Here is a 27,631-nt window from a genome sequence, read left to right on the forward strand (position 1 = left end):
AGAAGAAAAGATAGGAAAAGAGAAAAGACAAAGACGAAAAAAGTTAAAATCTAGAAGAATCATCCAAGCCTGAAGCCAATTTCGGTTCGGAGAAATCGATTGTTAGAAGTGTAGAGTGAAGATGGCAGGAAGAGAAGTTCGTGAATACACAAATCTCAGTGATCCAAAAGGTGGAAACAGGCTTTTTAATCCAATTCATTTATTGGCTTTAGTAATTAATGGATTAATCATGCTATTGTGCTGGTTGCAGATAAAAAATGGGGTAAAGGCAAGGATAAGATTGATGATGAAGACATCACCTTTCAACGAATGGTTGCCAAGGTTAGACCGTCCACTTCTCCCTCTCTTTCTGCATCTGGGTCTGTTCCCTTTTTGGGTTTCATTCTGTTTTGTGGAAGAAAAATTAAAACTTTAATTGGTTGTGGAGGGATTTCTGATCATCTTTGAGAACTTTATGTGTTTAGAGAGATTCGTGATGACGTAAATTGTGTTTTGTGAAAGAAAGTTGAAAACTTGGTATGGTTGTAAATAGTTTTCTGATAACATTTCCTGTTTTTTTTTTTTTTTCTAAAATAATGTTGGAAATTTGGGGTCTTTGTAGAGATTTTGATAACATTGATTCTTTTTTCTGATAGAGGGATGAAAAGTTGAGTTTTTGTGGTGGAGTTTTCTGGTAATGTGAATTCTGATTTGTGAAATAATGATGAAAGCCTGGGGGTTTCTGATGGACTTGTCGGATAATATTAGTTTTGCTTATTAAAGGAAGTTGAAAATTTGAGGTATTCTGTGGGGAGATTTCTGATAACGTGCCCTGACAGGGATTTTGGCTTCTTATTGGGTGGTTGATGTAAGCAGATGCAGGAGGTTGCTGGAGAACGTGGTGGCTATCTTCATGGCCGAGGCGGTAAATCCTTTTGACCTTTTTTGTTATTTTCATGTGTTTGTGTTTGTGGAGTTGTTTTTAAGTATGGTGCGTTGAGGTTTGTTTATGCAGCCTTGGACAGTGATGATTTGCTCTATCTTAAGGAGCAGATGGAAGCTGAGGAGGATGCTGAACGCCTCCTGAGGCGTACTGAGAAACGAGCTTTTGCTGCTTTTAAGATATCCTTTCATGTGTCTATTTGTGCTAAGACATTTAATTTGCCTCTGAATTTGTACGTAGTCTAGTTTCTGTGTGACATTTATTAACAGACTCTTTAGGGAATGGTGAAAAGTTGGCAGTATCTGAGTTGAATGTATTTTGTTTACCAATGGGATGCTCACTGTAGGCTAAATATAGGTTTTGTTAACTAGTTGTTTGTTACATTTTGGAAATATGTAGCACTAGATGTACATCATTGCATCTGTTGCTGCAAATTTTTTTTTTTGGGCTAGATTTTGTATCTTTGGTTTGTTGTCTCTGCAGAATTGTATTAGACATTGTCAATTCCCTATGTATTCTTTTGGGAAGAATGTACTTTAACCCTTTTCTTTTATGACCTCCAAGTATCCATTTGTTTCAGTGACACGAGGATATAACTATGTGTTTTGTATCATTTTCACAATTTGGTCTTCTTAGTTTAGTGAAACCAGAGCCACCATTTCATTCTACAGAAGGGACTTCTATTGCTTAGGCATCTTTACAGTATCAATCACCCCATGTGGACAAAAAAGATTGTTAGGTTGGTTTTGGTTTATCTTAAAGTTGTATAATCTTTACCTTTCTCCTTAACCAATGGACACAAAGCAGCAAGTTTGGCAGATTCTTCACCTGCATCTGTTCCTTTGCCACTTCGTGTTGAGCCCAAGCCAAAGAGTGGAATTAGGTATCTCTTTCTACACAACCTAGATCATATATTCATGATTAAGCCTACTAAGTCATTATGATGATACCCCATGATTATCTTGCTTTAATATTTGTAATTTTTATCTGTTTTTTAGACAACAGGATTTGCTGAAAAAGGTGGTTGAGGTTAAACCAAAGAGACCAAAAATTTCCACCCCATCGGTCGGTAATCAGTCGACCTCTGTTTCAATTAACCCTGCATCAAAAAACTTAAAGTCTGAGGTTGACCAGAAGAACGGAAAAGAGCAAACTTCACTAATATCAAAGAAACAGGAAACACAGACGGGGTCGGAAAATCCTGTTAAAAGCTTACTAGGCTTAGCATATGCGAGTTCTGATGATGAGGACTGACTGTAGAAGTAAGGGTTATGGGCAAGAGTAATTCATTCATTGTTATGCGACAAATGACTGTTTCATTGCTTTGGTTGTTAGTGGTGCTTGTCAAATCTGAGTAGATATGAAAATATTGTCAAGTAATTTTCAGACTTCTGATATGCTAAATCCATCAAGTTTTTTTAGAGTATAATTCGTTTAGAAGTTTTGGTGGACTTGCATCTAGATCTCATATGGCGTTGTGCACAGAAGAACTTGCAAGAAGCTATAGAAATTTTATGTTAAAATTGAATCTTGGTTGGATAGCAAGAGTACATCATGAGATTATATTTTCTAGAGTAAGGTTGGATTTGAGTCAAATCTAATCCAAATAAGAGTCGATTTGAGTTTGGTTTGAACCTAAAACTGTTAGTTTAGGTTTAAGTTGGTAAACAGTAATACTGGAGAAGAAGAAGAGTTATAAAAAAAAAAATCATCGTAAAAAAATAGAATCATCAAAGACCAAAAAAGGAAAAGAATTACAAGCAGGTTGAGCTTCAGAATGATGATTTTGGCAAGTTGATCCCAAACCCAACTCAAGAGTTGATTCTGCTTTAGTTTAACTTATTCGAATTGAATCAGCCTAAATCCATTCAATTTTGGTTTGATTTCACCTCTATCCTAGGGTAGATCTTTTTGTCTACATAATTTAGTAAAATAATAACATACATCATCAGCTGCTCTTTCAACAAGATCAGATCTGATGAGTATTATTTAATCTATAGAAATCAGATTGGAATTGGCTGAACGAAAAGTTCCACGATTTAATCTTTCAAAGCTCCCGGAAAGGGGAATCCTTCACTGTCCCTGTAGAAGACTTGTACCAGGCGGGCAACATCTACAACTCTTAAGCAACAGCAGCATTGAGACTGCTGTTGGCTTCATACATTCTTCGTTTACATCCTTCCATGCATCAGCAATTATATTTCTGAACTCCTGAATTGCTTCTACTCTGGAGACTCCATATTGCTTCTTATAGGATTCCAAGGTAGACACAACATTCCCTCTCTCCTGCTAGAAACTATTCACACATAAAATTTATCAGTAATACTGCATATACAAACGGTTGACACTAACAGGTACTTTTTAATTGCCTGGTTGGCTACTATGTTGCCTTTGAGACGGCCGATTGTAAATGCGGCTTTGATGATTTTCAGATTTCTTTGAATCCATTTGAAAGCCCTGGTATCTGCAATTTCTCTCATTCCCAGGAATTCTAGGGCTGGGATGAAAAAAACAAGAACCTGTTATCAGTGCATTGCTCAAACGTTCCTCAAATGATGGGACAAAACCTCCGCGGAACCACCGAGCCTCGACAAAATAGGCTTTTGCAAGCTCCTTTAGCTAGTCATTGAAATAAAAAGGAAGACAGAACATAAGCAATAATGCAACTGCAGATTTGGAGCAGAGAGAATCAGAGCAATTGTAACGGATTGATTACTTTATCCTTTGTAAATGAGACACTGTAAGATCTTCCTTCCTTGCTCATGTCATCGTTTAATTCAGCAAAAAGATTCAAGATAACACCGTACAGAGTTTTCACATAATCCGGCAAATCCGCAATGGTGCTAGTGTCCCACCTGACAACATCACAAATTTTAGTTCCAGAGCGAGTCTCTAAGAGTTTTTAGACCCTTTCGAATGGTTGGTTCGCAGGCCAATCAAACTAATGGGATATCAACATGATATAATTAAAATTTTAAAATAGGTTTTAACCGTATTAACATCAACATACTATTCAGGCTAATTTGATTCAACGATTGAGTCACGATCTTATACAATTTATGTGGTTCAATTCAATCACTTATGTCTAATATAATTTAAGTTTTTTAAAAGAGAAAGTGATATTACATTTATGAAGGGTGGGTACAAATGGTTGAAAACAAATTGATGTATCAACTAATCATATAATGTTTCATCAATTTGTTTATACCATTAGTATCTATTGATTATAAATGAAAAAGTTGCGTGATAAAATCGTTTATACAACCTCCCTAAAGGCATTAGTGAAACTTCGAAGCTCTTTGAGTATACCATAAGCATTATATGTATCATTTATAATGACAAAGAATTGTCATAATTTTAGTATGTAATAATGGGGCACATAAGTAACAAGGGTCAAAATACTTTGCAATCGACTAAAAATACATCTCCACGATTCTATTTAGTGAGTAAGAATATTTCCGTGCCAAGTTACTATCCTCTCACCACTTGTATGCGTTAACAATGTCAACAAAATAATTCATTTTCACTGTATCATCAAATCACATGATAATATAACATGTGTATTTAAATTATATGTAAAAAATATGTATATATAATTTTAGTTGTATAAAAAATAATTTTTTTTTTCATGTACTACAAGTCTTATAATAATATAAAATTATAATATAAAACAATATCACAAAATGAAGAATTAATTAGTTGTCCCCTAAGTCTTAAAAATTTATAATTTATTTGAATTATTGAAGCTTTCCAAAATCTATGATGAGCGGAAAATAAAACTACACATGTCCAATTTTTAAGAATCAATTAAATAATTTAATAATATATCATATAATAATAACATAATAACATATAATTTGAATTCTCCAAACTAAATGTACATTGCATTACTCTTATGATAAGGAGATTTCTTCATTAACATCATCAAAGATTTTATTATTCCTTTCTTACCAAGGAGCTAAAAAATTTGCCATCAACTACCGTTCACAGCCAAGTATTATCCTTCACTGATAGCCTTAGCACATGAAGGAACAACCCCAGAAAGGTTGATAGATAAGCAAGAAAATTCCACAAACAACAGGGCAAAGTCAAAAAGAGATGTTCGACACTTGCAAAGTTGTTATTGTACATGACAATACCAATTTAGTGAGAAAAGAAAAGGATCAATCTCCTCTTTTGACCCGGTCAAGGGGTCAATATGAGTCTTTTGTGATCCAACTAGGATGACCAATTAACTGTTTGAATAAATATTAATACAATATTTAAAACAATCTTGCCTATATAATTATTAAATATAAAACTTGAATTACATTTAATCAAAACTGAATATAGCTTTATGACAAGCCTGACAATGTCCATTTGCAGGGACTCGGGTTTGACTGTGGGTTAATTTGGTCCCATTGTGAAATAAGTCTTTTAACTTAACCTAAACCAACCCAACCATTGGGTTCCTCAATCGCACTGAATGAACCAACCAGTTTGGGTTTCAAGAAAAAGCTAGGGAAGAGCAATATCTGATGGGATTAATACCTCTCATACCAATGTCATCTGATAATATTACTACCTATCCTAACATTACTAATGTTCAAAAGGGTATCAAAGACAATGGTTTACAGTTTCTTCCACACACTAATAATGCTATCTGCAAATGACTTTAGATTTCCCCAAATGGTTGATTTCTTCAAAACTTCTATGTCTTTAGCCTCTCCACTAGAAATGTCACTGCACAAAGAAAATGCCTAGTTGGATATTCATATGCACAGATAGGGATTTATAGAAGCACAAAGGAATAGAAAAATAAGCACAGATAGGGAAATAAAAATGACAGCAATTTCCACAATAAACATCAACCAAGCTAAATGAGTTCCACCTATGAGAAATTTCAGATGGCAGGACAATCCACAAAAGAGTCAAACAAGGACAATTATACAAGAGCACATTTTTCAAACTGGAAAAGAATTTCAGTGACCAAAGAGCATTTTGCCCAAGGTGTGTGAATTGGAGTGTGCACACTCAACAGCCAGCAATTTATAAATACCTCATCGCTTGGGATCTCTTAGAGTCAATGTAAAATGAACCCCCAAAACAAAAAGCACTGTCAAACAGATGTAGTTGTAAACTTTAAATATTATCTAAACCTAACATGGACTGTATGTAAAGGGCATCAATAACACTAGATGCAAAACCCATGGAGCAAAAGACTAGTATATATTTTAGGATCAAATGCAATATTTTATTAGATAAGTCACTCTATAGTTCCCAAGAAAGTCAAACAAGATATAGGAACCATTTTAAAAACTTGTTAACTAGTTTTGTTATTTGGATATAAAAATAAGGAAAACTAATTGTATGAAAAAATGATGATCTACAAATAGGGGGATTTAATAGTTGAGAAACATTCCACACAAAAACCTTACAAAAAAATTAACTTCGATGATTCCAAGCAAAAACATAACTCAATCTATGTACCCAAAAAAAGCAACCAGGAAAAGATTTACTAAAACAAAATGTTCATCAGGACAAAGATGCTTCCCAGTTGTGATGGACAAAGAAAAAAGGAAAAAATTTTCGACTTTGCTGAAAGAAAAAGTCTAAAGCAAACCCAAGACTTGACCCATTTGTTATCTAGTTACTCATTGTTATCTGAGTCAAGCCCTCAGTTAGTTTATCCCAATTAATGTAGACACTACAGAGTTTATAATCACTATGGTCATAAAAAACTTACGCTGCATTCTGTTCAGGTTCAGAAGGCCCTTTATAAGATTTTTCTTCCTGCTTTACACCACCAAGATCCAGTAAATTGTCTGACTGAATTTGTTCCTCTTTCTCATCTGCATTTGCTAAGCGTGAACAAGACACTTCCTCAGTTTCTTGTTTTAAGATAGGACCTTCGCTTGCAACAAAATAAGAATCACCCACAGCTTCTTTTTTGCCATCTTCACTACCAGACTGACCACCCTGCAAACATAATAAAGAAAAAGTGATATTTAGTTATGCAAGACATTTCACAATAATAACAGGAAATAAAAATAAAAAAGTAAAAGTTTCAAGTCAGGTCAAATGAGAAAGAGGACAAATTAACGAGTCACCAATAAGTCCTATAAAATACAGAGAAGCAGCTGCAGAAACTTGAGTAACACCAATTTATACAAGTTCAACAAAAACTATCTTGACCCATAGACACATTATTTTCATTATTCTCCTGTAAAAATGTCTTCCAAAGTGCCATTTCATTTTTGGTGACATGTTCAGAAGAGAAGCAAGTGAAAGCATATTGCATTTGGAAATGCTTTTTGCTACTGTTTGGAAAAAAGTTTTATGGGTTTCCATTAACAAGTGCAAACACCACTTCTGGTGCCAAGCTACCTTGAAATGTTACCTGGTGACAATATTCTTCTTCTCACAGTACTACACTTACCACAACAAAGTAATATAAGATAAATATGTATAAACACTAAGAAATTGTTGTCTCGATACACCTGCCAACTGAACATTATACTTCCAATGGGAAGAATTACTATAATCAACATCTCAACCTCCTTTGACATCAGCCAGAAGTTCAATTACTGATTTTAAATGGTGTAACGCCTCTAATTCACCTAAACGATCTTATCCATAGAACAACTACCTTTTTTATTTTGCAAAAGAGAAAAAGAGAAAGTTGACAGATATCAAATACATACATAAGCCACAGGCTTTGTGACCTCATCAAACAAGGCCCTTCCAGACACAGCTGAGCATGAAGGCCCTCCCTCAGCTTCTAAATGGTTGCCACTGGTATCAACAATCTCCATATCCTGAGCAACAATTGAATGGAGCCCATTTTGAGATTCCACATCCACTGTCACTTTATTCTTTTCTATTACCCCTACTACTAAATTTTTTTCATTCGTTCCAGCTGAAGACAATATTTTGGATTTGTATTGCAGTTCCTGAAGAACTTTCCTAGCAACATAGAAAGAACCACCCACATGTTTTAAAGCATCGGTCACGGTTGGGAATTTTCCATTATGTGTAACTCTGTAACTGCAGAACATCAGATCAATGGAATAATTCAACACAATATTTTGTTTTTAGTTTACGTATTCATTCTACACTACATATAATAAATATAAATACAATAAAAAACATAGAAATAGACAATAAATTATAGAACTCAAATCACAAGAGACATGATTCCTCACTCTCTGGTCCACCTGAAAAGGAAAAAGAAGTGAAAAGATATCTTCCATCAAGATGAGAAAAATGAATCCATACAACTAAGGGTCCTCATTTCTTTAATAAACAAACTACTGAAATTCCAACATAGCTCTAGTGGATTTATTCATTTCTTATCTTATATTTTCTTCTAATCTGACAGATAAATCTGAAAACTCCCATTTAACTGACAAGCATTTATGGACATGTTTGATCTCCATAAATACATGGCAGGTTCCACTAAAATAAACAGAAAGAAACAGTAATGGTGCCATCTATTCTTTTCTGTCTAAAACAGTTTAAGCATTTCAATAATTTCTACACTACAGTAATTTTATACAGCTACATGTTAATATCCCCATTTCTCCAGATTGGTCTTCCATTGGGGAAAAGACTATCACTTTTTTTTTAAAAAAATCAACAATATATTGTTTTAATTAAAAGAAAAAAAGTCTCATTCCGAATGATTTAAATGCATGTTTGGAATTAGCACATTCTGTAAATACATAGAGAATAGCAAGTTCTAAAATACCATATACTCAAAGAGTAAATTCAATAAATCAATCACATATGTAAAAAAATTAAAATAAATACTTGTTCACAAAAGCTTCCATCATAGCACGTCGTTCATCTTTTGAAACTTTTTTCTGAACTCTCTTGACTTTTGGTACATCAGAAGAAACAGAGGCAGCTTGTGACCTTCCACGCCATTGTATATTAAAACCAAATGCAAAATTGTTTATCTCATTAAGAGCTGTCAAGTAAGTATCAATGCTGCACATTATTACATGACTTCCTCATGAAATGAGAATTTAGAACTTAAAAAGGTTAAAAAAAAAAAAAAAAGAAAAAAAATCATTTTTCAGGACAAGATATGAACTATGAGAAAATGAGAAGCATTATTATCTCCAACCTCAAACACTTTGAGTTCAACAAACCATATAGACATTGTATGGCAATTTCTCAGACGTAAAAAATACAAGAACAAAATATTTAAAAAATTATGGGTTATTCTCTAGGATTCCAGTTCAAGCATCATAGAACATTGTTATCAAATTACAACATCATAGCCTCCAATCCTATACAATACTTGTACAGACTAACGTGATAGGTGATACTAACATTCATTTGCCTCACATCAGCATAGTTATTTTACCATATATGGTTCTTCTAAAAGTGAAGAAAAATTAAAGACATCAATACACAACACGCAAGTTAGTCATCTCCTCTCATCTAATCTAAAGAGTTTTCATATTTCACACTTCAGTCTCTGCAAAACACAATAATACATCCGTGCCTAAAAGTCATACCTTTCATCATATTACAATAATGTAAATCTCGTCAACCACACTCGAAGAGTGTCTCCCAAAGTTCATGGGCATTATGGCATATTAAAATCATGGCTCTGTTTGTAATTCATCAAATACACCAAAAAAAAAAAAAAATCATAAAAGGAAAAAAACATATAAATAGAACTCTCAAGTTGATTATTTCATCTACATGCTTTTAAAAAAAGAACAATTTCCAGTCAATAGCAACAAGATCTCAACACATTAAATTTAAGTAGCAGAGTAGCTTATAATGACAGAAATGCAAAATTGTTGAGAAACCATCAACATAACTTGAGAAAGAAAGTGGGTTTTCATTTGTTTAACTCACCAGTTCCGTTTATAGCATACAGAAGTTGATTAGTGAAACACTTGGAGCAAAAAATCTGTCGTCCTCTTACCATCTTTAACATCATTAACATACGTATATGTCCCCTAGAATCAAAATCTGATACCAACCCACTTTGCTCTTCATTGCAATGACGAGTAGACAGTCATGAACCTGATTCGAGAGAACAGAGAGGCAGACAGGGTTTGAATTAGGGCTTTACCGGTACACGGTGAACCTGTTCCCACCCCTTTTTTGCCATAATAACCTTTTTCACCATAGTACTTTAAAAACGACACTTCCTTACACCTTGAAACCTTTCCATTCACACCCCTAATATTTTCAAAAATTAAGTGCATCCCAAACTTTCAATTATACTTTAGTAAATTTTTATATTATTTTTATTTGAAATTAATTTAAATTAGAAAAAAATTACTTAATAAAAATTTGGAGGCATTATATTATTTAGCTTGAGGATTTTTTTTATTTTCAATAATTTTACAAAAAAATTAAAATATTTTTTTTTAACTAATTTAAGATATGGATGGAAAAAAAGACTTCTTGGAAATTTATCATTTAATCAAACCATGGGGGAAAAATTAATAAAACTATACACATCTAATTTTAAGTATTTAAATAAATGTGCTATTATGTGATTAAATAATTTTAAATTAAAAATAAAATAACTTCAAATTACATAAACACATATCATTTAAACATTTAATTGGGTATTAAGGACCAAGGGTAAACATAGTATTGCTCGGTGAGACATAGTGTGTGGCCCTGTTTTAATGCAAAATTACTATTATAACATTCAGAAATGGAGGAAGGACAGAAGGGCTGCTGGCATCTCATCAGCAGCAATCTACAAGGAAGGTATATTTGTATCTAACATTATTACATAAAAATTGTCAATGATGTTAAGAAATGGCTTGATTCTTAGCTGAAATTGGAAGTCAAAGCATGAACAATGCAAATTCTAAACTCAAGGTCATTCCTTTCTACGAACACAAGGCAACAACCTCAAATTCTGGAAATTCAAGGCCATTTTCATTTATATATATATAGAGATCATCCTATCTAGTTAAATCAGATACGTAAAACCAAATTCATAGTTAATCTCTGCAAGCAGTACTTGAACATGGATATCCAGAAGTTTATTGAAAGCAGCATTTTAAGAGGTATAATTCAAGTCTAATGCCAAAATTAATTCATTGTTATGAATACTCTTTTTGATATAATGACATAAAATTATCAAGTTAGTAGTTGATTTATTTTGATTTCTATATTATTCATTTGGTACCGTTTTGTTTTGAACATACATATAACCGAATCTGTTTTATAAAAAAATATGTTCCACATATATACTGTTTTGTTATTTGATTGAATATTATTATAATATTTATTTATTAAATCATTGATCTAATTAACGATTGAATTGTTCAAAACCTGGACCAACCCTTGATTGGGTCAACACCAATGTATGAAAATATTGATATTTATATATTACTTAATGTATTCAAATTTTGACCGTTAGTTAAATATATTAACTTCTTATAATAACTTGTGTCAAAATTTTATTGAAGATTTCAGGGTTAATATCCATGTTGTTATGAATGACGTATCGTATATAGTCTACTAATTAATTTTACATAAATTATTTTTCTTTTCATCAAGAACGGTATATATTCTTTTAATTTGTAAATTTCAGGAAGGGATGCTCCACCTAGTCATTACTTGTTCAAAATTGAGTCTTTCTCTTTGCTAGACAGAGCTCCTCTACGAAAGTACACCTCGGACTATTTTGAGGCAGGAGGCTACAGATGGTATAAGCTTTCTGCATGCTTTATCTCTTATAGTTGTTCAAGTGTTAGTTAAAAAAAAAATGTCATAGCTTGGGATTGGAGAGCCCAAAAACCAAATAAACTCTACACCGCAACCCTAGCAATCATGCGGTTTGGTTGTGTGTTAGTTAGCTAGCTCCTTGCTAACCCTCTTGGCAAATGCTATAATATTTAGAGATGTGATGGTGAATTTGATATCAAATAATATTAATCTTAGAAAAACTAAATTTTAAAAGAATAAAATCAGAGAGAAAAAATATATATCTTATATTAACAACTTATATTAAAAACTTATATTTTTCTATGCAGAATACAAGCCACACATTTTACTCTTAGAACCCTAACAATCACATATGTTTATATATTATTATGAACGACTTTCGTTATATGCTCTACGCTTACCAACTTCGAAATTTAACATGAAATTATTACAGGAGAATCACTCTCTACCCATCTGGGGACAAACTTAACGATGGTGAAGGTCATATCTCTATTTACTTGGAATTAATGGTCACAGATTCTTTCTCTTTCGGGTGGGAAGTGGACGTGGTTTTCAACTTCTTTATAATGAATCAGCTTCAAAATAAGTATGTTGTTGTACAAGGTAAGTCCTCAATTAACATGCAATTAATGGAGAACAATTTTCAATACGACAGATGCAAAATTTTATATATATATGATCGACTTTACATGTTTGTGATGCAGATTGGATTGAAAAACGTTACCATACTATGAAGACTGAATGGGGAAACCCTAAATTTCTAGACTTGGAAACATTTCACAACCCTTTAAAAGGATACCTTGTTGATGATACTTGTGTATTGGGTGCTGAGGTTTTTGTTGTCAGAAGTAGTTTTAAAGGGGAGTGCTTATCCATGGTGAAGGAACCTGCTACTTGTTTCCACAGTTGGAAAGTTAATAGCTTTTCCACTTTAGCTGATTCAAATTATACCTCCCAGTCATTTGGAAGCCCAAAATGGTGTTAAAAACTCCTTCTGACAGCTCATTTTCTTCTCTTTGCTATACAGATTCAATGAAACTATGTGCACGAGTTTTGAATACTCAATTATTCTTAGAAAGTGTGTCATTATTCAATTATATATGACATATCATTTAGAGATATTCAAAACTAGGTGCATATAACATTTCCATACAAATTACTCATTAAGTTTGTGGGTTAATGTTTCATAGGTATCTTAGTCTTCAACCTTATGGAGTTGCAGAAGCCAAGGGAAGCCACATTTCACTCTATATAGCAGCGTCAGATGTTCCTCCGAATACTAAGTTGTTTGTGAATTTCATTCTACGCCTCAAAGATCAATATCAGTGGAATAGAAAAGACGTTTTCCATCAATGTAAGTTAAGCATTATAGATTAGGGTTTCATGATAAAATCATTCTTTCTTCTCATACTAAAAAACTCTCCTAACTTATGAGATGAAAATTTAAACCCCGAAGCCTAAACTCTAACGATGAACCGTTTCTTTTTTAATTCACTTACAGTTAACAGTCGTGGGGTGTAAGAAATTTTATGCCGCTGGCTACATTGAAGGACTTGAAACTGAGTTACTTGGTGAATGACACCTGCATCATTGAAGCGGAAGTTACTTTGCTTGGGTTGATAAATTAATTAAAAGTCTTCATTCTGATGAAACATAGTGAAATTCTTCCAAAAACAGTTGATATGTATGGCTGTGCTCATTTTAAACTAAAACAAATTTCAATGTTATAATCCTGAATCTTAATGGCAATATTCTAGGTTAATTAGGTTTGCGATTTTAAGACCTTGAGATTTTACCTTGTGATGGATGCTACAATCATTTTGTGCATATGATATAAGTAAGAAATGATAAATATCATAAAATATATCAAATTAATATGATATAATAAATATATTATACTATACGATATAATACATACCCTATGATATATATTGATATACATTTTTAGAGGAAATGATGATATAAAATGGGGGTATATAAGAAATTTTAAATTTTTAAGAGTGTTTGTAATATTTTCTAAAATAATGATGTATTCATTAAAATTTTTTTAATTTTATTTTTTAAAAGGTGTATCCTATGATTTGATATACAATATGATATGTAATTTGATTATCATATTTGCAATATATAGAATTGCATAATAAAGAGAAATTGATTAAAGAAAAAGTTGAAGGAAAAGCTAGGGGTGGATTATCAGCTCGATTTTGGGTCAACTTTAAGGTTTGAGTTTAACGAGTTTTTCTCAAATCAGTTTGAATTTGATTTAACAGTTTTTCTCAAATCAGTTTGAATTTGATTTAGTATTGTAATATAACTAAAATTTATTAAAACGACATCATTTTCATATATAGTAGTAAAAATGATATTATTTTAGTTAAATAAAAATAAACTTTTTCAAACTTACAAGTTTAATGAGTTTAACACTCCCAAGCTTGAGTTAAATAGTACAAAATCTTTAAACTCGAATTTGTTTAAATCAAGTTTGTTTAAATCGTGTTGACAATCAAACTTGAACTAATTTGATTTGAATCTATTTTTTGGAAAAAAGGAGTCACTCCAAAATGAAGAATCAAGCCTTCTTGACCTCACGCAAGCAGGAGAAAAACTGAAAAACAAAAAGAACAAACAAATATACAAGATTTACAACGTTTCATCTATTTAGATTTCGCCAATGATTACAGGATATTCTGATAGACTCTATTTCTCTAAGCCATTTATTTTATAAGTAAAGAATAAAGTGAACTTTTCATCTATAAGAAAGAACAGAAAAAAAGGGACACTTGTGAGATGTTTTTAGATTATGAAGGTCGTGTCTGTTATAAATAAAGGGCTTACTTCGAAAGGATTCTGAATAATAGGTTTAGAACAATGTTAATACAAGTCAAAGGGATCACCTGGAAATTGCAATGACATTATTGAAGCTAATGACGTCAGCAATAGGTTCGGATGATAACGTCTTAAAAGACAAGATGGGTCCGAATTAATTGCGAAGTCTTAATCTTTTTCAAAGTTGTGGGGGAGACAAGCCTTGATTAATTTTCTCAAGCCCTAGTCAAGAAGGAAAGGAATGCGAAGGAGATATGAAGAAGTAAAGAGCTGAAGAACAGAAAACGGTGAGTATTGGATCATCATCTATTTAATTAGGCTTCAGTTGCATGTCTTTCAGATTTCAGTGTATAAGAGCCAAACCCACCTGAAAAATTCTGATTGTTTATTAATCTGGGCTTGCTGTTCAACATGGATTCTCCTTTCTCTGATCAGAGTGGCATCTCAAGAGGTACTAATTTCCCATGCTTCCCTGCTAGCTCTCTTGAATTCACATAGAAGAAAGGATTCTTTTGAACATTTATAAATATTAATCTTCTGGTTTAGATCTTAACTGAATAATGGAAAAGAATGATTTTCCATGGGAAGGCAGAAAATTCATAGCCTCCAATCCTATATAATACTTGTACAGACTAACGTTATAGGTGAAACTAACATTCATTTGCCTCACATCAGCATAGTTATTTTACCATATATGGTTCTTCTAAAAGTGAAGAAAAATTAAAGACATCAATACACAACACGCAAGTTGGTCATCTCCTCTCATCTAATCTAAAGAGTTTTCATATTTCACACTTCAGTCTCTGCAAAACACAATAATACATCCGTGCCTAAATGTCATACCTTTCATCATATTACAATCATGTAAATCTCGTCAACCACACTCGAAGAGTGTCTCCCAAAGTTCATGGGCATTATGGCATATTAAAATCATGGCTCTGTTTGTAATTCATCAAATACACAAAAAAAAAAAAAAAAAATCATAAAAGGAAAAAACATATAAATAGAACTCTCAAGTTGATTATTTCATCTACATGCTTTTAAAAAAAGGACAATTTCCAGTCAATAGCAACAAGATCTCAACACATTAAATTTAAGCAGCAGAGTAGCTTATGATGACAGAAATGCAAAATTGTTGAGAAACCATCAACATAACTTGAGAAAGAAAGTGGGTTTTCATTTGTTTAACTCACCAGTTCCGTTTAAGCATAGAGAAGTTGATTAGTGAAACACTTGGAGCAAAAAATCTGTCGTCCTCTTACCATCTTTAACATCATTAACATACGTATATGTCCACTAGAATCAAAATCTGATACCAACCCACTTTGCTCTTCATTACAAGGACGAGTAGACAGTCGTGAACTTGATTCGAGAGAACAGAGAGGCAGACAGGGTTTGAATTAGGGCTTTACCGGTACAGGGTGAACCCAAATTCCCACCCCTTTTTTGCCACAACAACCTTTTTCACCATAGTACTTTGAAAACGACACTTCCTTACACCTTGAAAAATTTGCATTCACACCCCTAATATTTTCAAAAATTAATCCCAAACTTTCAATCATACTTTAGTAAATTATTTATTATTTTTATTTGAAATTAATATAAATTAGAAAAAAATTACTTAATAAAAATTTGGAGGCATTATATTATTTAGCTTGAGGATTTTTTTTTTTTCAATAATTTTACAAAAAATTTAACATATTTTTTTTAACTAATTTAAGAGATGGATGGAAAAAATGACTTCTTGGAAATTTATCATTTAATCAAACCATGGACAAAAAATTTATAAAACCATGTACATCTAATTTTGAGTATCTGAATAAATATGTTATTATATGATTAAATGATTTTAAATTAAAAATAAAATAACTTCAAATTACATAAACACATATCATTTAAACATGTAATTAGATATTAAAGACCGGGGGTAAACATAGGATTGCTTGGTGAGACATAGGGTGTGGCCCTGTTTTAATGCAAAATTACTATTATAACATTCAGAAATGGAGGAAGGACAGAAGGGCTGCTGGCATCTCATCAGCAGCAATCTACAAGGAAGGTATATATGTATCTAACATTATTACATAAAAATTGTCAATGATGTTACAAGGAAGGTATATATGTATCTAACATTGTTACATAAAAATTGCCAATGATGTTAAGAAATGGCTTGATCCTTAGCTGAAATTGGAAGTCAATGCAAATTCTAAACTCAAGGTCATTCCTTTCTACGAACACAAGGCAACAACCTCAAATTCTGGAAATTCAAGGCCATTTTCATTTTTATATATATATATATAGATCATCCTATCTAGTTAAATCAGACACGTAAAACCAAATTGATAGTTAATCTCTGCAAGCAGTACTTGAACATGGATATCCAGAAGTCTATTGAAAGCAACATTTTAAGAGGTATAATTCAAGTCTAATGCCAAAATTAATTCATTGTTATGAATACTCTTTTTGTTATTATGACATAAAATTATCAAGTTAGTAGTTGATTTATTTTGATTTCTATATTATTCATTTGGTACCGTTTTGTTTTGAATATATATACAACGGAATCTGTTTCATAAAAAATATGTTTCACATATATGCTGTTTCGTTATTTAATTGAAAATTATTATAATATTTATTTATTAAATCACTAATTTAATTAACGATTGAATTATTCAAAACCTGAACCAACCCTCAATTGGGTCAACACTAATGTATGAAAATATTGGTATTTATATATTACTTAATGTATTCAAATCTTAACCGTTAGTTAAATATATTAACTCCTTATAATAACTTGTGTTAAAATTTTATTGAAGATTTCGGGCTTAATATCAACGCTGTTATGAATGATGTATCTTATATAGTCTGCTAATTAATTTTACATAAATTATTTCTCTTTTCATCAAGAACGGTGTATATTCTTTTAATTTGTAAATTTCAGGAAGGGATGCTCCACCTAGTCATTACTTGTTCAAAATTGAGTCTTTCTCTTTGCTAGACAGAGCTCCTCTACGAAAGTACACCTCGGACTATTTTGAGGCAGGAGGCTACAGATGGTATAAGCTTTCTGCATGCTTTATCTCTTATAGTTGTTCAAGTGTTAGTTAAAAAAAAAATGTCATAGCTTGGGATTGGAGAGTCCAAAAACCAAATAAACTCTACACCGCAACCCTAGCAATCATGCGGTTTGGTTGTGTGTTAGTTAGCTAGCTCCTTGCTAACCCTCTTGGCAAATGCTATAATATTTAGAGATGTGATGGTGAATTTGATATCAAATAATATTAATCTTAGAAAAACTAAATTTTAAAAGAATAAAATCAGAGAGAAAAAATATATATCTTATATTAAAAACTTATATTTTCCTATGCAGAATACAAGTCACACATTTTACTCTTAGAACCCTAACAATCACATATGTTTATATATTATTATGAACGACTTTCGTTATATGCTCTACGCTTACCAACTTCGAAATTTAACATGAAATTATTACAGGAGAATCACTCTCTACCCATCTGGGGACAAACTTAACGATGGTGAAGGTCATATCTCTATTTACTTGGAATTAATGGTCACAGATTCTTTCTCTTTTGGGTGGGAAGTGGACGTGGTTTTCAACTTCTTTATAATGAATCAGCTTCAAAATAAGTATGTTGTTGTACAAGGTAAGTCCTCAATTAGCATGCAATTAATGGAGAACAATTTTCAATACGACAGATGCAAAATTTTATATATATATGATCGACTTTACATGTTTGTGATGCAGATTGGATTGAAAAACGTTACCATTCTATGAAGACTGAATGGGGAAACCCTAAATTTCTAGACTTGGAAACATTTCACAACCCTTTAAAAGGATACCTTGTTAATGACACTTGTGTATTAGGTGCTGAGGTTTTTGTTGTCAGAAGCAGTTTTAAAGGGGAGTGCTTATCCATGGTGAAGGAACCTGCTACTTGTTTCCATAGTTGGAAAGTTAATAGCTTTTCCACTTTAGCTGATTCAAATTGTGTCTCCCAGTCATTTGGAAGCCCAAAATGGTGTTAAAAACTCCTCCTGACAGCTCATTTTCTTCTTTTGCTATACAGATTCAACGAAACTATGTGCACGAGTTTTGAATACTCAATTAAATTCTTAGAAAGTGTGTCATTATCCAATTATATATGACATATCATTTAGAGATATTCAAAACTAGGTGCATATAACATTTCTATACAAATTACTCATTAAGTTTGTGGGTTAATGTTTCATAGGTATCTTAGTCTTCAACCTTATGGAGTTGCAGAAGCCAAGGGAAGCCACATTTCACTCTTTATAGAAGTGTCAAACATTCCTCCGAATACTAAGTTGTTTGTGAATTTCATTCTACGCCTCAAAGATCAAGATCAGTGGAAAAGAAAAGACGTTTTCCATCAATGTAAGTTTAAGCATTATAGATTACGGTTTCATGATAAAATCATTCTTTCTTCTCATACTAAAAAACTCTCCTAACTTATGAGATGAATCTCTAAACCCCGAAGCCTAAACTCTTATGATGAACCGTTTCTTTTTTAATTTACTTACAGATAACAGGGTCTTTTCTTCCTCTTGGAGGTCGTGGGGTAAAAGAAATTTTATGTCGTTGGCTACATTGAAGGATCCGAAACTGAGTTACTTGGTGAATGACACCTGCATCATTGAAGCAGAAGTTACTTTGCTTGGGTTGATAAATTAATTAAAAGTCTTCATTCTGATGAAACATGGTGAAATTCTTTCAAAAACAATTGATATGTATGGCTGTGCTCAATTTAAACTAATACAAATTTCTATGTTATAATCCTGAATCTTAACAATTTTCTAGGTTAATTATGTTTGCGATTTTAAAACTTTGAGATTTTACCTCATGATGGATGCTACAATCATGTTTTGTATACAAAATAAGAAATGATAAATATCATAAAATATATTAAATTAATATGATATAATAGATATATTATATGGTATGATATGATACATACCCTACGATACATATTGATACATATTTTTAGAGGAAATGATGATATAAAATGGGTGTATATAAGAAATTTTAAATTTTTAGGAGTGTTTGAATATTTTCTAAAATAATGACGTATTCATTAGAATTTTTAATTTTATATTTTAAAAGGTGTATCCTCTAATATGATATACGATACGAAAAATTAGATTTTTAATATATGATATGAAACGCGATATGATTATCATGTTTGCAATATAAAAAATTGCATAACAAGGAGAAATTGATTAAAAAAAAAGTTGAAGGAAAAACTAGGGTGGATTATGAGCTCATGTTCAGGTTAATTTTAAGATACAAGTTTAATGAATTTTTCTCAAATCAGTTTAAGTTTGATTCAGTATTGTAGCATAATCAAAATCTATTAAAACAACATAATTTTCATATATAATAGTAAAAATGATGTTATTTCAGCTAAATAGAAACAAACTTTTTCAGACTCACAAACTTGGTGAGTTTAATACTCCCAAACTTGACTTGGATAGTACAAAATCTTTAAACTCGAATTTATCTAAATCAAGTTCGTTTAAATCGAGTTGACAATCAAACTTGAACTAATTTGATTCCAATCTATCCCTTGGAAAAAAGAGTCACTCCAAAATGAAGAGTCAAGCCTTCTTGACCTCACACAAGCAGGAGAAAAACTGAAAAACAAAAAGAACAAGGAAATATACAAGATTTACATGGTTTCATCTATTTAGATTTCGCCAATGATTACAGGATATTCTGATAGACTTTATTTCTCTAAGTGATTTATTTTATAAGTAAAGAATAAAGTGAACTTTTCATCTATAAGAAAGAACTGAGAAAAAGGGACTCTTGTGAGATGTTTTTAGATAAATAAAGGGCTTACTTCGAAAGGATTCTGAATAATAGGTTTAGAACAGTATTAATACAAGTCAAAGGGATCACCTGGAAATTGCAATGACATTATTGAAGCTAATGACGTCAGCAATAGGTTCGGATGATAACGTCTTAAAAGACAAGATGGGTCCGAATTAATTGCAAAGTCTTAATCTTTTTCAAAGTTGTGGGGGAGACAAGCCTTGATTAATTTTCTCAAGCCTTAGTCAAGAAGGAAAGGAATGCGAAGAAGATATAAAGAAGTAAAGAGCTGAATAACAGAAAACGGTGAGTATTGGATCATCATCTATTTAATTAGGCTTCAGTTGCATGTCGTTCAGATTTCAGTGTATAAGAGCCAAACCCACCTGAAAATTTCTGATTGTTTCTTAATCTGGGCTTGCTGTTCAACATGGATTCTCCTTTCTCTGATCGGAGTGGCATCTCAAGAGGTACTAATTTCCCATGCTTCCCTGCTAGCTCTCTTGAATTCACATAGAAGAAAGGATTCGTTTGAACATTTATAAATATTAATCTTCTAGTTTACATCTTAACTGACTAATGGAAAAGAATGATTTTCCTTGGGAAGGCAGAAAATTATAGTTTGGGATGCCGTTGACTGTGGGCAGCTTAAGGCTGAGTAGGGAGGTTTCTGGCGTCTCAAAAGGCCTGAATTGGGGGGTGTCGGCTCCTTGAATTACCGATCTATCATTGTTAGACCCTTTTTATCACTAAAATAATCTTTTTTCTTTTTGTAAGTAATCTTAAGCAGAGTGATTTTTTTTTATCTCACGGTTTTTTATAATATGGGTTTCCACATAAATTTTTGTGTTCTTTCTCTTCAGCTGTACTTGAGTATCTGTATCAAGGCTCTACTTACTCTCTCTATATTTATTGGATTTGTGAAGCTATCTAGTTTAAAGTCTGACGTTATTTGTAGTGTTTTTGTTTTTTAAGTATACATGTATATGGAAGAAAAGAAGAAACAAAAAAATGTCTAACCAAAGTCAAAGTATGGTTTTCGTTATACAATTTCATTGAAAAATAATAATTTTGAAATTTGGTCAAATTCATATATATTTACTTGGAAGAGGAAACAACACAACAGCCAATTAAACTAGTAAAATATTAAAAATTTCAGTAGAAAATTAGAAATGTCCTGAGTACAAGTCTATATCACCTTCGAAAAAAAATCAGCTAAAGTTCGAAATAAAAAATGGAAGATGAGGAAGTCTCTTTTTTGGGTAACGAAAGATGAGGAAGTTGCAATGAGAGGATAAATGAAAAACTAGAAAACAAATAATAAGTTCAAATACTTGAATGCCCTTTTAGAGTTAAAGTTGGTTAAAAGAATTAGAGGGAATGTGGGAAATTTTCAACTTTAGAAATAGAAACTTATCTTTTTGATATAGTTTGTGAATAGAAAATTGTAGTTCTTTCTTTTTAAAAAGCCAAAGGACTTATTCCCCCATAAAATATACGGAATTTTCAAGTTTTTTTAATCAATTTTAAAAATTAATTAAGTCTGCTAGTTATATTATTTTTTTTATTTTAAACCTTAAAAACTAATAATTTTTCTCTAACTTAAGTTTTCAAAAACAATATTTTCTTCTGGAGTTTCCAAACTTTCAAATTAAATTTTTTGATGATGACCGATGATCTTCATGCGATGTCTCTTTCTCTTTGGTGTCTCCTCCTTCCGGTCATACGACGTCTCCTCCTTTCCGGCTTCTTCATCCAAAGATGAAGACGACATTTTCGTCAATGACAAAGAGTCTTCGTTAAAGAAGAGTCTTTGTCGTCGACGATGACGCCAAGAAAGAGGAGACGCTGCATGGTTGGAAGAAGGAGACATCGGGAAAGAAGAGACGTCACCTAGAGATCACCGATCATCACCAGAAAATTTAATTTTAAAGTTTAGAAACCCTAAGGAGAAAAATGTTATTCTTGAAAACTTGAGTTGGGAGAAATTGTTAGTTTTTAGGCTTTAGAAAAGAAAAGAAAAGAAAAGAAAAGAAAAGAAAATTTAGATTTATTTTTAATATTACAAATAAAATAATAGTTTTACTCTTGAAACCGTTAAATTTAATCATCCATGTATTGATAAATGTGATTTTTAAATAATATGGGAAATAGTCCTTTGACCTTTTTAAAATACTAAAGCATTATACCATTATATATTCTGTTATCATTTTAACTAATTTTAATTTCAGGAAGAGATGCTTCACCAAGTCATTACTTACTTAAAATCAAGTCCTTCTCCATGCTATCAGAAGCCTCCATACTTGATTACACCTCGGACAAGTTTGAATCGGGGGGCTACCAATGGTATCTATTCTTACCATTTCTTCATTTCTATTTCTTATCTAACAGTTTCAAAAGTAATTCAAATGACTAACTTTGCAAGTTTAAGCATTAATATTGTTATACTGAAGTTGTGAACTTACAGGAAACTGTCTCTCTACCCAAATGTAGACAAGTTCCGAGACGGGAGAGATCATATCTCTATTTACCTGGCATTGGCTGATATGAGTTCTTTACCTTCAGGCTGGGAAATCAATGTGGTTTTCAACTTCTTTATACTCAATCAGCTGCAGAATAAGTATTTTATTATCCAGGGTAGAACATTTATAATCAATAGCAATGTGAACTTCAATGTCTTGAAATTATTTTTTCTCTAAAGGAATTTCTTAAATAATCATGTTTGTGATGCATGTAGAGTGGAGAGAAAGGCGTTTCCATGCAATGAAGACTGAATGGGGCATCACCAGGTTCATAGACCTGGAAACGTTTTGCAATCCTCTAAATGGATTTCTTATCGAAGACACTTGTGTCTTTGGTGCTGAGGTTTTTGTTGTCAAAAGTACCTTCAAAGGGGAGAGCTTATCAATGATAAAGCAACCTGCAACTTGTTACTATTCTTGGAAGCTTAATAATTTTTCATTTTTAGCTGATCAACGTTACAATTCTGAATCATTTGGAGACTATAATTGGTATTTATAGTCATTCTTATTTCTAGCAAACTTCTGTACATCTCGACATTTGAAAACTTTATTGAGTACTGATTTGGGAATATTTTGCAGGAATATCATTTTCTATCCTAAAGGAAATGGAGAGTTTAGGGGCAGCAACATTTCAATTTATCTAACTCATGCTCGTTTCTACGCTCTTCCTTATAAATTCTTCGTGAAATTCATTCTTCATGTCAAAGACCAAATCAATGGAGAGGACTTATCATATCAAAGTAAGAGTTTATATATTCACATTGAATTTAATTTTCTATATGTTCTAATTGCCTTCTTGATTTCTGATTACTTCCAGCTGAAAATTTGTTTTCTCCTTCGCAACCTGACTGGGGTTATGCAACATTCATGTCCTTGGCTAAATTGAAGGATCCCAAAATGGGTTACTTGGTGGATGACAGTCTCATCATTGAGGCAGAAGTTACATTACTTGGTCTCATAAAACCGTCTTAATACTTTTGTTAACCATGTTGCAATGCTTGCAGAAACACTTTTACATATATATATATATATATATATATATATATATATATATATATATATATATACTGCAAATGTTGTAATTTAAAAATCATGGATATATGCTACCTCAATTGAGAATTTTTCTCTTTTGTTTTCCTAATTAAATGCTTGTTGGATATGGTGACTCAGATGTTATATATTGCAATGCTTTCTAGACTGAATGATTGAATTTCACTTTAGAAATGTGGTCATTTCTTTGAAATTTGGCCAAATTCATTTTTCCTTGGAAGAGGAAACAGCAGCCGGTTTCAAACAAAAAAGAGAGAAAAATAGAACTGGGTTTGAAGCCGAAGAGTTTCCCTTACTGGGAAATTGATAATTATTAATATATAGCTGCCTCACCATAACGTTAGCTCTATAAATTTCAAGTAATTCTCTACTATCTCTTCATTTCTACACAGGAATATTATTCTTTCAGCAATTGAACATATGGAGTTTAAGAACTCAACCGATGGAGCCATTTTAAGAGGTATGCTTTCCATTATTCAATTATCTTTATTTTTCATGGTAACTAATTATGTACTACTCCTCATCTGAAAAGATCCGATTCTTCTTCCAGTGTAAAGGGTTGTTTCGCCTAGCCATTACCTGTTAAAAATTCAGTGTTTCTCATCACTTAAACAAATCATAAAAGTTCATCCCACCGAACCTTGGAATGGTGCGATCCCAGCTTGATAGTACAATCTTGATGAGATTACAATTGGAATCACAATCATTCTGATGTGACACTAACTTTGGTTGTATCGGAGTGATGTGGTACTTCGTAATTCTCGACCCCCACTTTTTCCACTGGGAAGTCACCCACACGCCATGAAAGCCACCTCTGACAAGCCAAACAATAAATGTAAAGAATAAAGTGAACTTCTCATATTTAAGAAAACTGAAAGAAAGGGACTCTTGTGAGATGTTTTTAGATTGTGAAGGTCGTGTCTGTAACAAATAAAGGGCTTAGTTCAAGAGAGTTATGAATAATAGGTTTAGAACAACATTAATACCGGTCAAAGGGATCACTTGGAGATTGTAATGACATTATTGAAGCTAATGACGTCAGCAATAGGATCAGAGGATGACGTCTTAAAAGACAAGATGGGTCCCAATTAATTGCAAAGTCTTAAATCTTTTTCAAAGTTGTGGGGGAGACAAGCCTTAGTCAAGAAGGAAAGCAGTGCGAAGGAGATATAAAGAAGTAAAGAGCTGAAGACCGGAAAACGGTCAGCATTGGATCATCATCTATTTAATTAGGCTTCAGTTGCATGTCTTTCAGATTTCAGTGTATAAGAGCCAAACCCACCTGAAAAATTCTGATTGTTTTTTAATCTGGGCTTGCTGTTCAACATGGATTCTCCTTTCTCTGATCAGAGTGGCATCTCGAGAGGTACTAATTTCCCATGCTTCCCTGCTAGCTCTCTTGAATTCACATAGAAGAAAGGATTCGTTTGAACATATATAAATATTAGTCTTCTGGTTTAGATCTTAACTGAATAATGGAAAAGAATGATTTTCCATGGGAAGGCAGAAAATTATAGTTTGGGATGCCGTTGACTGTGGGTAGCTTAAGGCTGAGTAGGGAGGTTTTTGGTGTCTCAAAAGGCCTGAATTGGGGGATGTTGGCTCCTTGAATTACCGATCTATCATTGTCAGTCCCCTTTTATCACTAAAATAATCTTTGTTCTTTTTGTAAGTAATCTTACGCAGAATGATTTTTTTCTATCTCACGGTTTTTTATAATATGGGTTTTCACATAAATTTTTGTATTCTTTCTCTTCAGCTGTATTTGAGTATTTGCAACAAGGCTCTACTTACTCTCTCTATATTTATTGGATTTGTGAAACTATCTAGTTTAAAGTCTGACGTTATTTGTAGTGTTTTTTTTTTTTAAGTAAATATTTATATGGAAGAAAAGAAGAAACAAGAAAATGCCTAACCAAAGTCAAAGTATGGTTTTCATTATACATCTTCTTTGAAAAAAAAAAATGTTGAAATTTGATCAAATTCGTATATATTTATTTGGAAGAGGAAACAACACAATAGCCAATTAAACTAGTAAAATATTAAAAATTTCAGTAGAAAATTAGAAACGTCCTGAGTACAAGTCTATATCACCTTCGAAAAAAACATCAGCTAAAGTTCACTTATTTGAAAATTGATTAAAATTAATATACGGCTGCCTTATCCTAATGTTAACTCTATAAATATTAAGTAATTCAGTACTATCTCTTCCTTTCTAAACAAGAACATTATTTTGGTTTTAATTTTAGATATGGAGCTTAAAAAATCAGCTGAAGGAACCTTTTTAAGAGGTATGTCTTCCATTATTCATTTATTTTTATCATCAACAATTATGCATAGTATTTTTCTTATCTGACAAATCTGATTCTTCTTCCAGTGTTCAGGGATGTTCCGCCTAGTCATTACCTGTTAAAAATTCAGTCTTTCTCATCCCTTAAAATATTTAAAAAGTTCGTTTCACAGAAGTTTGATGCAGGGGACTACAAATGGTATGATACATTTACATTAAGAATAATATCACTAAGGTGTATGTAGAATAGACTGTATGTTTGTTCTAGTTCTACTTTTTAACAACTTGAATGACATGCAATTACAGGAAATTTTGTCTCTACCCAAATGGGGATAAACTTGAAGGTCATATATCTGTTTGCTTAGAACTGTCAGAAGTGGATTCTCTCCCAACTGGGTTTGAGATCAACGTGATTATGAGTTTTTTTGTATTTGATCAGCTTCGGGACAAGTATTTCTCTATTCAAGGTAGCTTCTTTCTCTATCGACATAGTTGTTTCTTCTCAGTATATATATTTAGATAAACTTGTACGTTTTTGTTAATGTAGATGGGTCAGTAAGGCGTTACCATTCAATGGTGACAGAATGGGGCATCTCCGAATTCTTGGACCTGGAAACTTTTCACGATCCATCAAATGGGTTCCTTGTCAATGACACTTGTGTTTTTGGTGCGGAGGTCTTTGTTCTCAAAAATACTTTCAAAGGGGAGTTTTTATCAAAAATGAATGCCCCGCTGACTCAGTTTCATACCTGGGTTGTTGAGAATTTTGCTGATCTGAAAGATGAAAGATACATTTCTGAATCATTTGGACCACACAGATGGTCTGCATTTGCATAAAATCTTCTGTCGTTAATTGAATATGTATATTTACTTACTATTTATTTTCTACACAAATTAACTTGCTGTTTAATGTCTTGCAGGAATGTTACTCTCTACCCTAATGGACATCAGCACGCCAAAGGAAAATTTATTTCAATTTATTTATCGTCAGATCAGTTTTTAAAACCTAACTTGTTTGTGGATATCCTCCTGCGAGTCAAAAATCAAAGGACTGATTCTCACGTTGAGAAAAAAGGTGAGTTCATTTGCAACCTTAAATGATTTGACTTTTTTTTAAATCTTGTTCTAATGAACCTTATTTTATTCCTTGATTTTAGCTTTAAACCATATGTTGAGTCCAAATGACACGGCTTGGGGTTGTTCAAATTTCATGTCGTTAGATACATTGAAAGATCCCAAACAGGGTTATTTGGTGAATGACTCTTGCATCATTGAAGCCGAAGTTAAAGTTCGTTTTTGGGAATACACTGTGTAACACAGTCCGAGTTGGCTTCACTGTTACAATTATATTTACTTCTTGTTTTAGTTTTTTGTCTTTTAAATATTGTTAGAATATTTACTTCTGGGAATACACTGTGTAACACAGTCCGAGTTGGCTTCACTGGTTATTCTTGTCTTCTCCACTTATC

General features: G+C 32.3%; 6 protein-coding genes across 10 annotated transcripts; 5 read left to right on the forward strand and 1 right to left on the reverse strand.

Moving 5' to 3' along the window:
• The first annotated feature begins 12 nt into the window (after positions 1-12).
• Positions 13-2,348, forward strand: LOC123195467. 2 transcript variants are annotated; one of them, XM_044609176.1, is made up of 6 exons: positions 13-170; positions 251-321; positions 856-904; positions 995-1,101; positions 1,723-1,805; positions 1,921-2,348. In XM_044609176.1, the coding sequence occupies exons 1-6, from the start codon at positions 122-124 to the stop codon at positions 2,174-2,176; spliced, it is 615 nt and encodes a 204-aa protein (XP_044465111.1). In that variant the 5' UTR covers positions 13-121; the 3' UTR covers positions 2,177-2,348. The 2 variants fall into 2 exon arrangements, with proteins under 2 accessions (XP_044465111.1, XP_044465112.1); XM_044609177.1 differs by having other exon boundaries at positions 102-170; positions 819-904.
• A 2,835-nt stretch (positions 2,349-5,183) lies between these two features.
• Positions 5,184-9,987, reverse strand: LOC123196143. Of its 3 annotated transcripts, XM_044610042.1 has the most exons (6): positions 9,779-9,987; positions 9,430-9,524; positions 8,714-8,873; positions 7,606-7,948; positions 6,648-6,880; positions 5,184-5,644 (listed from the first exon to the last, which is right to left on the reverse strand). In XM_044610042.1, exons 2-6 carry the CDS (start codon positions 9,437-9,439, stop codon positions 5,533-5,535), a joined length of 858 nt encoding a protein of 285 aa, XP_044465977.1. In that variant the 5' UTR covers positions 9,440-9,524; positions 9,779-9,987; the 3' UTR covers positions 5,184-5,532. The 3 variants fall into 3 exon arrangements, with proteins under 3 accessions (XP_044465977.1, XP_044465976.1, XP_044465978.1); XM_044610041.1 differs by lacking the exon at positions 9,430-9,524 and having other exon boundaries at positions 9,779-9,985; XM_044610043.1 differs by lacking the exon at positions 9,430-9,524 and having other exon boundaries at positions 8,714-8,893; positions 9,779-9,984.
• An 876-nt stretch (positions 9,988-10,863) lies between these two features.
• Positions 10,864-13,400, forward strand: LOC123196149 (ubiquitin C-terminal hydrolase 12-like). Its single transcript, XM_044610049.1, has 6 exons — positions 10,864-10,956; positions 11,487-11,601; positions 12,054-12,223; positions 12,325-12,598; positions 12,811-12,974; positions 13,122-13,400. The coding sequence occupies exons 1-6, from the start codon at positions 10,917-10,919 to the stop codon at positions 13,139-13,141; spliced, it is 783 nt and encodes a 260-aa protein (XP_044465984.1). The 5' UTR covers positions 10,864-10,916; the 3' UTR covers positions 13,142-13,400.
• A 1,269-nt stretch (positions 13,401-14,669) lies between these two features.
• Positions 14,670-27,610, forward strand: LOC123196145. 2 transcript variants are annotated; one of them, XM_044610046.1, is made up of 7 exons: positions 14,670-14,897; positions 26,122-26,163; positions 26,250-26,361; positions 26,469-26,629; positions 26,710-26,983; positions 27,083-27,237; positions 27,320-27,610. In XM_044610046.1, exons 1-7 carry the CDS (start codon positions 14,858-14,860, stop codon positions 27,475-27,477), a joined length of 942 nt encoding a protein of 313 aa, XP_044465981.1. In that variant the 5' UTR covers positions 14,670-14,857; the 3' UTR covers positions 27,478-27,610. The 2 variants fall into 2 exon arrangements, with proteins under 2 accessions (XP_044465981.1, XP_044465980.1); XM_044610045.1 differs by lacking the exon at positions 14,670-14,897 and adding an exon at positions 24,684-25,238.
• Positions 16,775-19,179, forward strand: LOC123196148. Its single transcript, XM_044610048.1, has 6 exons — positions 16,775-16,858; positions 17,388-17,502; positions 17,942-18,111; positions 18,213-18,486; positions 18,700-18,863; positions 19,012-19,179. The coding sequence occupies exons 1-6, from the start codon at positions 16,819-16,821 to the stop codon at positions 19,158-19,160; spliced, it is 912 nt and encodes a 303-aa protein (XP_044465983.1). The 5' UTR covers positions 16,775-16,818; the 3' UTR covers positions 19,161-19,179.
• LOC123196146 (MATH domain and coiled-coil domain-containing protein At1g31390-like) lies at positions 20,531-23,847 on the forward strand. The gene is made up of 6 exons (XM_044610047.1): positions 20,531-20,770; positions 22,532-22,646; positions 22,768-22,937; positions 23,038-23,311; positions 23,402-23,562; positions 23,640-23,847. The coding sequence occupies exons 1-6, from the start codon at positions 20,731-20,733 to the stop codon at positions 23,792-23,794; spliced, it is 915 nt and encodes a 304-aa protein (XP_044465982.1). The 5' UTR covers positions 20,531-20,730; the 3' UTR covers positions 23,795-23,847.
• Positions 27,611-27,631: the final 21 nt, after the last annotated feature.

Source organism: Mangifera indica, chromosome 14 (assembly GCF_011075055.1).
Source record: "Mangifera indica cultivar Alphonso chromosome 14, CATAS_Mindica_2.1, whole genome shotgun sequence".
In the NCBI taxonomy this organism is placed as follows: domain Eukaryota; kingdom Viridiplantae; phylum Streptophyta; class Magnoliopsida; order Sapindales; family Anacardiaceae; genus Mangifera; species Mangifera indica.

Coding starts and splice junctions, on each gene's coding strand:
- LOC123196143 (XM_044610041.1), bottom strand. CDS start 9,869: ATGTTAATGATGTTAAAGATGGTAAGAGGACGACAGATTTTTTGCTCC. Junction 6,881..7,605: donor TCACAAAGCCTGTGGCTTAT/GTATGTATTTGA, acceptor TTATGTTTGCAG/GGTGGTCAGTCTGGTAGTGA. Junction 5,645..6,647: donor GAACCTGAACAGAATGCAGC/GTAAGTTTTTTA, acceptor TTCTTTGTGCAG/TGACATTTCTAGTGGAGAGG.
- LOC123196148 (XM_044610048.1), top strand. CDS start 16,819: ATGGATATCCAGAAGTCTATTGAAAGCAACATTTTAAGAG. Junction 18,112..18,212: donor TAAGTATGTTGTTGTACAAG/GTAAGTCCTCAA, acceptor TTTGTGATGCAG/ATTGGATTGAAAAACGTTAC. Junction 18,487..18,699: donor TCATTTGGAAGCCCAAAATG/GTGTTAAAAACT, acceptor AATGTTTCATAG/GTATCTTAGTCTTCAACCTT.
- LOC123196146 (XM_044610047.1), top strand. CDS start 20,731: ATGGATTCTCCTTTCTCTGATCGGAGTGGCATCTCAAGAG. Junction 22,647..22,767: donor GAATCGGGGGGCTACCAATG/GTATCTATTCTT, acceptor GTGAACTTACAG/GAAACTGTCTCTCTACCCAA. Junction 23,312..23,401: donor TCATTTGGAGACTATAATTG/GTATTTATAGTC, acceptor AATATTTTGCAG/GAATATCATTTTCTATCCTA.
- LOC123196149 (XM_044610049.1), top strand. CDS start 10,917: ATGGATATCCAGAAGTTTATTGAAAGCAGCATTTTAAGAG. Junction 10,957..11,486: donor TGAAAGCAGCATTTTAAGAG/GTATAATTCAAG, acceptor TGTAAATTTCAG/GAAGGGATGCTCCACCTAGT. Junction 12,975..13,121: donor AAAAGACGTTTTCCATCAAT/GTAAGTTAAGCA, acceptor ATTCACTTACAG/TTAACAGTCGTGGGGTGTAA.
- LOC123195467 (XM_044609176.1), top strand. CDS start 122: ATGGCAGGAAGAGAAGTTCGTGAATACACAAATCTCAGTGATCCAAAA. Junction 171..250: donor AAATCTCAGTGATCCAAAAG/GTGGAAACAGGC, acceptor TGCTGGTTGCAG/ATAAAAAATGGGGTAAAGGC. Junction 1,102..1,722: donor GAGCTTTTGCTGCTTTTAAG/ATATCCTTTCAT, acceptor ACCAATGGACAC/AAAGCAGCAAGTTTGGCAGA.
- LOC123196145 (XM_044610046.1), top strand. CDS start 14,858: ATGGATTCTCCTTTCTCTGATCAGAGTGGCATCTCAAGAG. Junction 26,164..26,249: donor TGAAGGAACCTTTTTAAGAG/GTATGTCTTCCA, acceptor TTCTTCTTCCAG/TGTTCAGGGATGTTCCGCCT. Junction 26,630..26,709: donor CAAGTATTTCTCTATTCAAG/GTAGCTTCTTTC, acceptor TTGTTAATGTAG/ATGGGTCAGTAAGGCGTTAC.